The 12,999-nt window shown below is 34.1% G+C and overlaps 3 protein-coding genes and 1 pseudogene across 3 annotated transcripts in view; 3 read left to right on the top strand and 1 right to left on the bottom strand.

Moving 5' to 3' along the window:
- Positions 1-1,445, bottom strand: part of LOC112754458 (auxin response factor 5) — a 3,425-nt gene extending 1,980 nt beyond the window's left edge. Inside the window, exon 1 of the mRNA XM_025802115.2 lies at positions 1,419-1,445. Within this exon, the coding sequence (XP_025657900.1) occupies positions 1,419-1,445 (27 nt within the window). The remainder of the gene's footprint in view (positions 1-1,418) is intronic.
- Positions 1,446-1,969: 524 nt separating this feature from the next.
- Positions 1,970-6,456, top strand: LOC140179803 (beta-galactosidase-like). The gene is made up of 12 exons (XM_072219572.1): positions 1,970-2,089; positions 2,218-2,306; positions 2,400-2,478; positions 2,587-2,674; positions 2,817-2,920; positions 3,020-3,180; positions 3,776-3,875; positions 4,031-4,078; positions 4,353-4,574; positions 4,655-4,866; positions 4,951-5,328; positions 5,985-6,456. The coding sequence occupies exons 1-12, from the start codon at positions 1,970-1,972 to the stop codon at positions 6,454-6,456; spliced, it is 2,073 nt and encodes a 690-aa protein (XP_072075673.1).
- Positions 6,457-6,733: 277 nt separating this feature from the next.
- LOC112754319 (probable pre-mRNA-splicing factor ATP-dependent RNA helicase DEAH5) lies at positions 6,734-10,251 on the top strand. The gene is given in 4 exon segments (XM_029293562.2): positions 6,734-7,411; positions 7,413-8,983; positions 8,986-9,334; positions 9,633-10,251. Coding segments are annotated over 4 exon segments (2,811 nt in total). The 5' UTR covers positions 6,734-6,914; the 3' UTR covers positions 10,027-10,251.
- Positions 10,252-10,854: 603 nt separating this feature from the next.
- Positions 10,855-12,693, top strand: LOC112754318 (probable methyltransferase At1g29790; annotated as a pseudogene).
- The last annotated feature ends 306 nt before the right edge of the window (positions 12,694-12,999 follow it).

The following is a 12,999-nucleotide window of genomic DNA, read 5'->3' as shown; positions in this document are numbered from 1 at the left end:
TGTGTATAGGAATTTTTCAACTATTGGTTGAATTCCCTTTGACACAAAAAAAAAAAGGTCACACAGTTGAAAGAACAGGGTTTAAAAATGGCTTAAATATTGGATTGGATAAGATAGGAGAAGGATTTTTTTAATGCAAATAAAAAAAATGAAAATTAATATAATTGGACGAGTCACATCAAATATCTAAAGTGTTAGAACAAGGATGTTGGTGTTGAGATCAAGCTAGAATCCAGGTTCTACAGGTGAACATAAAATTTCGAATTTAACTTGGATTCCATGAAATCCGATTACATTTTAACGAGTTTGATCAACTGATTAAAGTTAAATTTAAGTATAGTTCTGACTTTATAAAAATAGTTTTAAATATAATGTTTAAAAATTATAACATGCTTGGTAAACGACTATGGCACTTTTTTATTTTTAATATTGGATTAACAATGTTGTTTTTCTAATTGTGATCTATTGTGGTATTTTTTAAAATATGGGATGATTTAATGAATGATCAGTTAGTATTAAAGTTTTTTTTTTAAAAATTAAAATTGTAGCTTAATCGTGTTCGATCCGGCTAAAAATGTTAATTGACAAACACAAAAGATTAACTTAATCTGTATGCTGAATCTTATCTGATCTGTTTTTTTTTTCTCTCTTATCCATTCTATTTCAAATTTGATTCCAAATTTTTCAACAAATATTCAAACTATAAAATATAGGTTCTTCAACACTTGTACTCACACTTCAGCTTTAATCTTAGTTACTTACTCATCAGTCATAACAGATGGGAATAAGAATGGCTTCTATGCTGCATTTCTATTTCTATGATGGCTTTGATGAGCTTCACAATTGAAGCCATGATGTTTCTTATGATGGAAGAGCATTACTTTCAATGGAAGAGAAAATCCTATTTTCGGTCAATTCATTATCCACGTAGTACTGCTGAGGTATAATGCATAATCATAATCAATTATCAAATAACTTCCTGTTTTTTCTTCTTAAATTTTTTTATTTCTGTTTGCTGCTCTGTTTACCGTGTTGAGCTCTTTGTTTTTTTTAAAAAAAACTTCTTTAATTATTTTATGGTATACAATAAAATGAAATAAAACATTAATTTATATTAATTTTTTTTTTTTTTGTTTTTTTTATATTTATGTATATAATTTTATTTTATTTAAATGTTTTATTTTTGTGTGCCATCACTGATCAAGAAAGCCAAGAAGGTGGACTTGATGTTTTGAACCTATGTTTTTGAACCTCATGAACCTCATTATCGTCAGTATTATATTTTATAATTTTTCGAAATAAAATATTTTTTTAAATATTTTGGTTTTGAAATTATATTTTCTTAATGCTAAATATATTCTATTTTGTTTTGTAGTATGACTTTACTGGGAATCTGGATTTAGTGAGGTTATTAAAACAGTCCAAAATGAAGGTCTTAAAGCCATGCTTCGTATTGGTCCATATGTTTGTGCAGAATGGAATTATGGGTAAAATTATTTATATATTAATTTTACACAATTAAGCATAATATATTTATTATTTTGAATATATGATCGATTTTCTTTTTAATTTTTTTTTTAAAATCTCTCATCAGTGGATTCCCAGTGTGGTTGCACAACATTCCTGGCATTGAATTTAGGACGAACAATGCTCAATTCGAGGTGCCTCATATTATAATTTATTTTATTTAATGAAGTATAAATTTGACTTCTATAATCTAATTTTTGTTTAATTATTTTTGCAGCATGAGATGAAAAACTTCACAACCTTGATTGTGGACATGATGAACCAGAGAAGCTTTTTGCATCACAAGGAGGACCTATTATTCTTGCTCAGGTTTTTTTTCCCTTTCTTAATTTTTATTAATTTATTTAATTTTAGTTCTTATGATTCACATAATAATAAAAATAATAATTTTTGTTTTTTATTATGTGCTAATTAACAGATCGAAAATGAGTATGGAAATATTATGAGTTCTTATGGTGATGATGGAAAAAAATATGTTAATTGGTGTGCAAACTTGGCTCAATCTTATCAAGTTGGTATTCCATGGGTTATGTGCCAACAAGATAATGCTCCAGATCCAATGGTAAATTACATAAATTTTCATTTTTATCGTTTAAATATAACAATTTATTTTATTATTATGTTGTTTTAAAATTTTTATAATTGTTGCTAATTAGTTCATTGTTTTTTTTTTTGTGCCCTAATACACAGCTTAACTCTTGCAACGGTTTTTACTGTGACCAATTTTATCCTAATAGCCAAAACAAGCCTAAGATGTGGACTGAGAATTGGACTGGCTGGTAACAATAATTTCTTGATTTATTTTTTTTTATTTGGTATTTTCGTTCATAATTTTGTGTTAGGTCAATTAATTTGGGAAATTAAATTATTAGGTTTAAGAACTGGGGAGGACAAATTCCACATAGAACTGCAGAGGATGTTGCTTTTGCTGTGGAAGGTTTTTCCAATATGGTGGAACATACCAAAACTACTATATGGTAATTATTATTATTAATTGTTTTTTTTAATCTTGATTAATGCTTTAATTTAATCAATTTATCATGTATTTATTGTTTACAGTACCATGGAGGTACCAATTTTGGAAGAACTTCAGGAGGCCCATATATCACTACTTCATATGACTATGATGCTCCTTTGGATGAATATGGTAAGCATATAAAAAATTATTGCAATAAACTTTAGCTCAAGTGGCATATGCTTCTTTTTTAATCAAGAGGTCTTGGGTTCAAGTATCATGTAGTGCAAACTTGATCAAAAGAGGTTATTTTTTTTTATATTTGTTTCTTTAGGTAATTTGAATCAACCTAAGTGGGGACATCTTAAGAAACTTCATGAGGTTCTGAAATCAATTGAGGATGTTCTTGTTAATGGTCACAGGAGGATGTTGAATATGGTAACATGGTCACGGTAAGTTTTAATTTTTATTATTTTTGTTAGATAATATTTTTTTTAAAGTTACATTAATTAATTAATTTTGATTTGATTATGACAGGCCACAATTTATAGCCATGGTGGAAAATCAGCTTGCTTCCTTGCAATGCAAATAATTCATATGATGCTTCAATTAATTTCCAGAACAATCAATATAATGTTCCAGCTTGGTCTGTGTCTATTCTTCCAGATTGCTCTAATGAAGCTTATAGCACTGCCAAGGTAATATTAATTAATATCATTATCATTATTATTTTGAGAAAAACTCAAATAGCTCCTGACAATTACCTCAAAAAACAATAAGATCCTGACAAAAAAAGATCCAATCGACCCTGACAATAAAGTTAATGTTATTTTTTTTGCCCAAAAAAAAGATCAGATATCGGATTGGTGTTTTTTCTTGATCTCGTTATCCTTTCGAGTAATTGTCAGGGTGAGGGGATTCACTCTATTTGATTAACAATTAAAAGAACTATTTTTTAATTAGTTATTATAAATATGTTCAGTCAATGTTCAAACATCCGTAATGGTGATGAAGGAGAATGAAGCTGCAGACAATGATGATGAATCTTATAATTTGAAATGGCAATGGAGACATGAACCTTTTGAACAAATGAAAAATGGAAAAATTCTTGTAATGTTGCCCTAAGTGCTCCTCAACTTTTGGATCAAAAGCTTGTCACAAATGTACCTCTGATTACTTGTGGTACATTACCAGGTAATTAATAATATTTTCTCTTTATTATATATATATATGGTTGCTAATTTGCTATACTTAGTGTTAATGATTTTGTTTAACAAATCTTTTATTCCTCAGTGTTAATGTTGATGATAATATGTGGACTAAGAAGGATGTTCAGTCAGAATCAATACCAATGGTCACGTACTTCATGCATTTGTTAATGGAAAACATGCAGGTAATTTTCATTAATTAATTATTTAATTATTGTTATTATTGTCACACTAATCATTCTTTAATTAATTAATCTGTGAATGTCTCACATTATCAGGTTCCCAATATGCTAAAAATGGACAATACCAATTCTCTTTTGAAACCAATGTCACATTGAAGGCTGGGACCAATGAGATTTCTCTCCTTAGTGCCACAGTTGGCTTACCAGTAAGTTAATTACATTGTTAATATCATGTTTTGAAAATCGAACCGGACCATCGTCAATTAGATTAACAAAAATAATCACTAGTTGGTTCGATAAGTCAAAAATGCTTAATAAAAAACCAATAAAAAATTGTCGAACAACAGTTAATCGATAAACTAAAAGAATTGTTCATTTTTTAGCGGTTTTGGTTGAAAATAATAGACTTAATACTTAATAATAATGTTATTCTTATATTAACAATAATTAATTAATTAATTAATCTCTTTATGTGTATAGAACTATGGTGCATACTTTGACAATGTGGAAGTGGGTGTTGGTGGTCCAATTCACTTGGTAACACATGATGAAAGTGGTGATGAGGTGGTGAAGAACATCACAAACAATGTGTGGAACTACAAAATTGGATTGCATGGTGAAAATGCCAAACATTATGAGAAGAACAGTCTTGGTTGGCTCAAAACAGGTCTCCCAACAGATAGGATTTTCACTTGGTACAAGGTAATCATTATTTACACACTTAATTACTTGTTAATTTCTTTTATATCTTATTATTTAACTAATGATACATTTTATTTCAGACAAAATTCAATAGTCCAATTGGAAATGATCCAGTAGCGGTGGATTTGAGTGGTTTAGGAAAGGGTCAAGCTTGGGTTAATGGCAACAACATTGGTAGGTATTGGCCAACTTATCTTGCTGATGATAATGGTTGTTCTACAACTTGTGATTTCCGTGGTGCATATACTTCTAGCAAATGTGCTACCGGTTGTGGAAAGCCTACTCAACAATGGTAATTAATTATTTTTAATTAATTTAATTTTTTAATATTTTTTATTTTGACCATGCAAGATTGTTTAATTAATTTAATTTGTAGGTATCATATTCCAAGATCATTCCTTAACGAGGAAGACGAGAATGAGTTAGTTTTGTTTGAAGAGATGGGAGGACACCCATTTAACATAAAATTTGCGACGGTGACAATTGGAAATATCTGTGCGAATGCTTATGAAGGCAACACTTTGGAACTTAGCTGCCATGAAAATCAAGTCATCTCCGAATTTAAATTTGTAAGCTTCGGTCAACCACAAGGTCAATGTGGATCATTTACTAAATCTCAATGTGAAGCTTCTAATACTTTGCAACACTTGAAGGAGAAATGTCTTGGCAAATCTAAGTGTTCTGTTCATGTTTCTGAGAGAATTTTGGGATCCACTGGTTGCAAGGTTGAACAAATAGATTTGCAGTTGAAGCTGTTTGTGCTAGCCCATTCAACTATTATGCAAAGAAGAAATAAATTTTAATTAGGATTTTTTTATGTTTGGTAGTTTAGTACCTTAAGAGTTTATGGTTCTTACATCACCTTGATGTAAGTATCATAGATTAATAATTAAATAATATTATTTCTTATGATTTAATAAATAAAATTATCTTTATTATATATTTTTTGTTGTTTTTATATTTTAATTTGTTATATATTTAGAATAATATTTATAAGTTTATTATATGTATATTTTTTAATTTAATAACTAAAAAAATAATAAAAAAATAATTAATTTTGATAGTCACACGAATATAAAAATATTAGTATATGAATAATATTATCAATATTTTATTATTCTAATTAATAATAAATATTAATTAATCTCTCAACGAATCTGTCAACTAAAATAAATATATATAAACTGAAGGCAATTATTTAAAAATCTTTCTAAGACGTTGACTTTAAAAAAAATTATAATAACAATTAGCTTAAAAGAATAACCACCTTAAGATTAGGATAATGTTTAACCGTCATCTTCGTATTAAAATTTAAAAGTTTCTGGGTTAATACCTTACACAATTTCTGTTAGGGTTTTTGTTTCTTTCTTCTTTTGTTTGATCCCAATTACGGTTCCTCTGATCTGAAAGATGCTCGCTTTTACCCCAAATTTTCATTTACATAACACCACGAATCTACGCTAACTCCGAATTCATCGTTCGAGCTTCGGTTCTTAATCAAAGCATGGCGGTGGAGAGTTCACAGGATTTGTTGAAGAAGCTCGAGTACTTGTCTCTCGTTTCGAAGGTTTGCACAGAAATGGAGTCTCACACCGGAAACGCTGATAAGGTACTTGCTGAGTTCATCACCGAGTTGGGTCGATCTTCCGAGAACTTCGAAGAATTCGATGCGAAACTGAAGGAGAACGGTGCCGAATTGCCCGATTATTTTGTCCGGACACTTCTCAAGATAATCCACGCTATTCTCCCTCCGAAGAAGGGTTCCGGCAACAGCGACAGTAAGGGTTCGAAGCTGGACGGTGGTGTTCAAGGGAAGTTCAGGCACTGGCTATTGCGGATGATAGGGACAGGGTTAAGGAGCTGCAGAAGGAGATTAAGCTGAAGCCAAAGAGAACAAGGTGTGACAGAGACAGAGAGATAAACGGTGAAGATGGGACAGAGAAACAGACAGAGGTAGAAGGGAAAGAATTGGCAGAAGGGACAGGTATGATAAATATGATAGAGATGAAAGGTATAGTGATAGAGATAGGAATAGAAATATAGATATAGATATGGATAGAGATAGAGATAGAGATAGAGATAGAGATTATGATGATGAAAGAAGGATTCTAGGAGAAGGGGAAGGGATAGAGAGATTAATAGTGATAGTGGTAGGATAATGATAAGGATAGATATGAGAGGTGGAGGTTAAATGGGTATGAAGATGAAAATGATGGTTATGGCAAAGAAGATGATGGTGGTGGCTGTGGTGTTGAGAGGAAAGGTTGGAGGGAACCGATACATGGTGGGGGTGGTGAAGTTGAGTTGTATAAGATTTATAAAGGGAGGGTTTCAAGGGTGATGGATACGGGTTGCTTTGTTCAGTTGGATGACGATAGAGGGAAGGAAGGACTGGTGCATGTTTCGCAGATTGCAACTAAGAGGATTAGTAATGCGAAGGATGTGGTGAAGCGGGATCAGGAGGTTTATGTGAAGGTAATATCTGTTTCTGGTCACAAGTTGAGTCTGTCAATGAGGGATGTTGATCAGCATACTGGCAAAGATCTTCCGTTGAAGAAAAGTGATGAGGACACATTTCGGATTCAGGATTTAAAGGATGGGGCAGTTGCAAGGACGGGTCTGTCAGGTATCGGGATTGTGGAGGAGGATGATATGGGTAAATCACGGAGGCCTTTGAAGAGGATGAGCTCTCCTGAGAGATGGGAGGCAAAGCAGTTGATTGCTTCAGGTGTTTTGAGTGTTTCAGAGTACCCAACTTATGACGAGGAGGAGGATGGGCTGATGTACGAGGAGGAAGGTGCTGAGGAGGAGCTTGAGATTGAGTGAATGAGGATGAACCGCATTTTTGCAAGGGCAGAGCAGGCATAAAATGGATACATCTCCTGTCAAGATTTTCAAAAATCCAGAGGGTTCTCTTGGTCGTGCTGCTGCCCTCCAGTCTGCACTTATAAAGGAGCGTAGAGAAGTACGAGAACAGCAGCAGCGCACCATGCTTGATTCTATTCCAAAGGATCTCAATCGTCCTTGGGAAGACCCTATGCCAGAGTCTGGTGAAAGGCATCTTGCTCAGGAGCTTAGGGGTGTTGGTTTGTCAGCCTATGATATGCCAGAATGGAAGAAGGATGCTTATGGGAAGACCATTACTTTTGGGCAAAGGTCAAAGCTTTCTATTCAAGAACAGAGGCAGAGTCTCCCAATTTACAAGTTAAAAAAAGAATTGATTCAGGCTGTCCATGATAATCAGGTGTTGGTGGTAATTGGTGAAACAGGCTCAGGCAAAACTACTCAGATCACACAGTATCTTGCTGAAGCAGGTTACACCACAAGAGGTAAAATTGGATGCACTCAACCTCGTAGGGTGGCTGCAACGTCAGTTGCAAAGAGAGTGGCAGAAGAGTTTGGATGTCGATTGGGAGAAGAAGTTGGTTATGCCATTCGGTTTGAAGATTCTACGGGACCAGATACTGTAATCAAGTACATGACCGAAGGTATGCTTCTTAGGGAAATACTGGCTGATGAGAATCTGTCACGGTATTCTGTCATAATGCTTGATGAAGCCCATGAAAGGACCATTAATACTGATGTTCTTTTTGGACTGCTTAAGCAGCTAGTGCAGTGTAGACCTGAGTTGCGATTGATTGTCACATCTGCCACTCTGGATGCAGAGAAGTTCTCAGGATATTTCTTTAACTGTAACATCTTTACAATACCCGGGAGAACTTTCCCTGTGGAGATTCTTTATAGTAAGCAGCCAGAAAGTGATTACTTAGATGCAGCTTTAATCACTGTCCTACAGATCCACTTGACTGAACCTGAAGGAGACATTCTTCTCTTCTTGACTGGCCAAGAGGAGATTGATTTTGCTTGTCAATCTCTCTACGAAAGAATGAAGGGATTAGGTAAGAATGTTCCAGAACTGATAATATTACCTGTTTATAGTGCCCTTCCTAGTGAAATGCAGTCTAGGATATTTGACCCTGCTCCTCCCGGGAAAAGGAAAGTGGTTGTGGCAACTAACATTGCTGAGGCTTCTTTGACTATTGATGGGATATTTTACGTTATTGATCCTGGGTTTGCAAAGCAAAATGTTTATAACCCAAAACAAGGACTTGATTCATTGGTGATAACTCCGATATCACAAGCTTCAGCCAAACAAAGAGCAGGACGTGCAGGGCGTACTGGACCTGGAAAATGCTATCGCCTATATACTGAGAGCGCATATAGGAATGAGATGCCTCCCACCACGATTCCTGAGATTCAAAGGATAAATCTTGCAATGACTACTCTCAACATGAAAGCTATGGGAATAAATGATCTTCTGTCCTTTGATTTTATGGATCCACCATCATCCCAAGCTATTATTTCAGCCATGGAACAGCTCTATAGTCTTGGAGCATTGGATGAAGAGGGCCTTTAACCAAATTGGGGAGGAAAATGGCAGAATTTCCCTTGGATCCACCATTGTCTAAGATGTTACTTGCCAGTGTGGACCTTGGATGTAGTGATGAGATATTGACGATAATTTCCATGATTCAGACTGGCAATATTTTTTACAGGCCTAGGGAAAAGCAAGCCCAAGCAGATCAGAAGAGGGCAAAGTTTTTCCAGCCTGAAGGTGACCATCTCACACTGCTTGCTGTTTATGAGGCTTGGAAAGCCAAGAATTTTTCGGGACCATGGTGTTTTGAGAACTTTGTTCAATCTCGATCATTGAGGAGAGCACAGGATGTCAGGAAACAGCTTCTCACCATCATGGATAAGTAAGATATCTATTTACTGCTACTAAATATTTTAGCTGCTTTGTTTACTTGTTTGCTTGTTTGTTTGTTTTCTTTTTAATTGTAATTTTGTACCAAGGTTCTCAATGTTTCTGCAGATATACTGTTTTGTAATATAGTGAAATGTTTAGAGGACACCAAATGTTTCGAAATTGGGCTTCTTGTTAACATATTCTGCTGTGAATTGTAGCATAAATCTTGTCATTGGTCCTCTGCATATAATTTTGCTGGCCAGATTGAATTAGATTCTGAAATCTGAATCATCATCTCTGATATGCAGGTATAAATTGGATGTTGTAAGTGCTGGAAAAAACTTTACCAAGATCAGAAAGGCGATCACTGCAGGATTCTTTTTCCATGCAGCAAGGAAGGATCCCCAGGAAGGCTACAGAACCCTTGTTGAGAACCAGCCTGTATATATCCATCCAAGTTCATCTTTGTTCCAGAGACAACCTAGTTGGGTCATCTACCATGAACTTGTTATGACTACTAAGGAATATATGCGTGAGGTCATAGTGATAGATCCTAAATGGCTTGTTGAATTGGCCCCAAGATTCTTCAAAGTATCAGATCCTACAAAGATGAGCAAGCGAAAGCGTCAAGAGCGGATTGAACCACTCTATGACAGATATCAGGAGCCAAATTCATGGCGTTTGAGTAAACGCCGTGCTTGATATGCAATTCATCTTCTTCCTCTTAATGCAATGTATTGCGTAGTGTTTACACTACATTTCTGTTTAGACGCAAACTTGCCCTCAGTCCTGATATGATGATGCAGGTGTAAATTTTGACCCTTAATTTGTATTAACTGTAAATGATGTATATAGGCATATTTACTAAGTTGTAAATTTTATGGGTTCCTAAATCAAAGTCTAAGCTGTAAATTATGTTTGGGTAAATTCATGTTTAAAGCAGAAAGTTGAAGTTGAATCCTGCAAGAACTTGGCTGCACCGCATTACGTTTAAATTCAATTTATTGCTATTATTGTATCACTAAGCAACTTTATGTGACAGAAATATATGTTACTGTTACTAATAATTGTTAATATGATTTTCTTTACCGAGGCATTCACTAATTATTATTGTGGTTGACAATAAGGTTTTTGAGTTTTGACTTGTCCCATGCTTGCATTGGTTCATCTGTTGTATCGCATAACACTCCCCAAAGCATTTTGCAATGTAGTATAGTGATATGAAGGTATAATAACAATATATATATATATATATATATGAATTGAAAATGTAAAAAAATAAACAAATTTTAATAAAATATTTATTTTTATGGTACTCTTAAAATGTATATTTAAAGCACAAATTAACAAGATTCTAAAAACTAAACCACACAACTACAATCACTCTTTTTCTTGGTTACAACTGTACCTTTTTCAATAAAAACAATTGGATTCCACTAATGCTACCTACTGAAATTGAAAATGTTTGATTCTTTATATATACATATTTATTAAAATAAAAATGGCAAGTTGATTATAGATCTCTCTTATCTCAGACATTATTACACGGTCAGAACAGTAACAAAGAAAAAAACATAGTAGTACTTGTAACTAGTAACATGCCCAACCGACATAGGTTCCATTTTTGGATCTTACTCTCTTAGAATCACACCTTCACTTGGTACTCTCCACACTCATCGGTGTCAGTGATTTCTCACCTGTAAGAAACGAACAAGGAAAAAATGGGTTCTGTTTCTCTGAAAATTGGTGATGGAACTGCCAGATTCAGAAAAGCAACACTCTGTTCTTCAGCTGTGAACATAGTTATGATCTTCTCCGTCATAACCACAAATCTTTTTGCTCTTTATGCTTTCACTTCTTCACCAAAACACACTCAGATTCTTCACAACAACAAGAACATATCCATAATCTCAGAACAAGTTTCCATTATACTGAGAGAGATTAATCTGTCTCAGAAGAAACTTGCCCAGATGGAAAAGGAGCTCCTTGGCTATGAAAGCATTGATCTTTCAAGACCCAACATTGCAAATGAGTTGAAAATGTTCCTGCAGCATCACCAGCTACCTCTAGGCAAAGATTCAAGAACTGGGATCACTGAGATGGTTCCTTCTGTTGGCCATTTGTGTGAGAAAATTCAGACTTGTTGTCACAGTACATGAGCTACAAGATCAATGCTCCTTGCAATGATGATTGGAGTGTTGCACAGAAGCTGATTGTGAAAGGGTGTGAGCCATTACCAAGAAGAAGGTGCTTTTCAAAGACAGTTTCAAAGGTAGGACTTAACCCTTTTCCCAATTCTCTTTGGAACCCTTTTGTTGTTGGTAGTAGTGGTAACAAGAGTGTTAATTGGAGTGGACTTAATTGCAAGAGTTTTGAGTGTTTGAAAGGGAAAAAGTTGAGTAAAGAATGCATTGATTGCTTTGATTTGGTTAAGAATGGTAATGAGAATCAAAGGTTTGTGAAGGTTAAGAGTAAGAATGATTTTCTTGTTGATGATGTTTTGGATTTGGGAAGTAGTAATGGAGGTGTTAGAATTGGTTTTGATATTGGTGGTGGTTCTGGAACATTTGCAGCTAGAATGGCTGAGAGGAATGTTACTGTGATCACTAGCACTCTCAATGTTGATGCACCATTCAGTGAGTTCATTGCTGCAAGAGGGCTTTTCCCTCTTTACTTGAGCTTAGATCATAGGTTCCCTTTCTATGACAATGTGTTTGATCTGATTCATGCTTCAAGTGCAATTGATGTTGTTGGTGTTGGAGGGAAGATAGAGAAGTTGGAGTTTTTGATGTTTGATATTGATAGAGTTTTAAGGGCTGGTGGTTTGTTATGGATTGACAACTTCTATTGTGCCAATGAAGAGAAGAAACAAGCTTTGACAAGGTTGATTGAGAAGTTTGGTTACAAGAAATTGAAATGGGTTGTAGGAGAAAAGGTTGATAGTAGTGGATCAGGAAAATCTGAAGTTGTGTTGTCTGCTGTGCTTCAGAAACCGGTTAGAGCATAATGCTCTGCGCCGGAGTTAGTTTGGTTCAATCGGCGGCTTTCTGGTAATAGGATTTGGATGCTAGTTGTTTGATTAGGACATAGATGAAAGGAAGAATACTCTTGAATCTTGGTTCTGCTATCTCTTTTTCACACATAATTTTGTGTGAATGAATTGCTTCTAAAGAGTCATCAAAATCCCATTTGAAGTGGGAATAGAATAAATATTTGGATTTAGTTCTGGTCTTTTCATATAATCTTATTCTTCTGTATTTGGATACTAGTTGTTTTAGAGTTATTCATGATTCTATAAAGTATTAGCAATGAAAAGTGAATTGTATCAAAATTACAAAGTCAACTAAAGTCTACTATTTTTCAGTTACAGTTCCTTTTGTTGAAATGCAATTGAATTGACATGGCTATGAATGTTTTTGCATCTAAAAGAAGTAGTCCATTTCCAATTGCCTTCTAAGAATGTGATTCATCAATCATCATCCATTCCCTTCTGGATATTTTTCCAACAATTAATTTTTTCATCCTTCATGTTATATATACACAAAAATCAATCATTCGGATAAAATATATATTAAAATATAAAATACATATTAAAAATGTGTGAAACAATACAAATATATAGTGACTGATTTAGTGACTAATTTTTTCCAGAATATCCACCACATTTATAGGAGG

This window comes from Arachis hypogaea, chromosome 16 (assembly GCF_003086295.3).
Source record: "Arachis hypogaea cultivar Tifrunner chromosome 16, arahy.Tifrunner.gnm2.J5K5, whole genome shotgun sequence".
NCBI lineage: Eukaryota > Viridiplantae > Streptophyta > Magnoliopsida > Fabales > Fabaceae > Arachis > Arachis hypogaea.
This window is presented reverse-complemented; position numbering and strand designations above follow the sequence as displayed.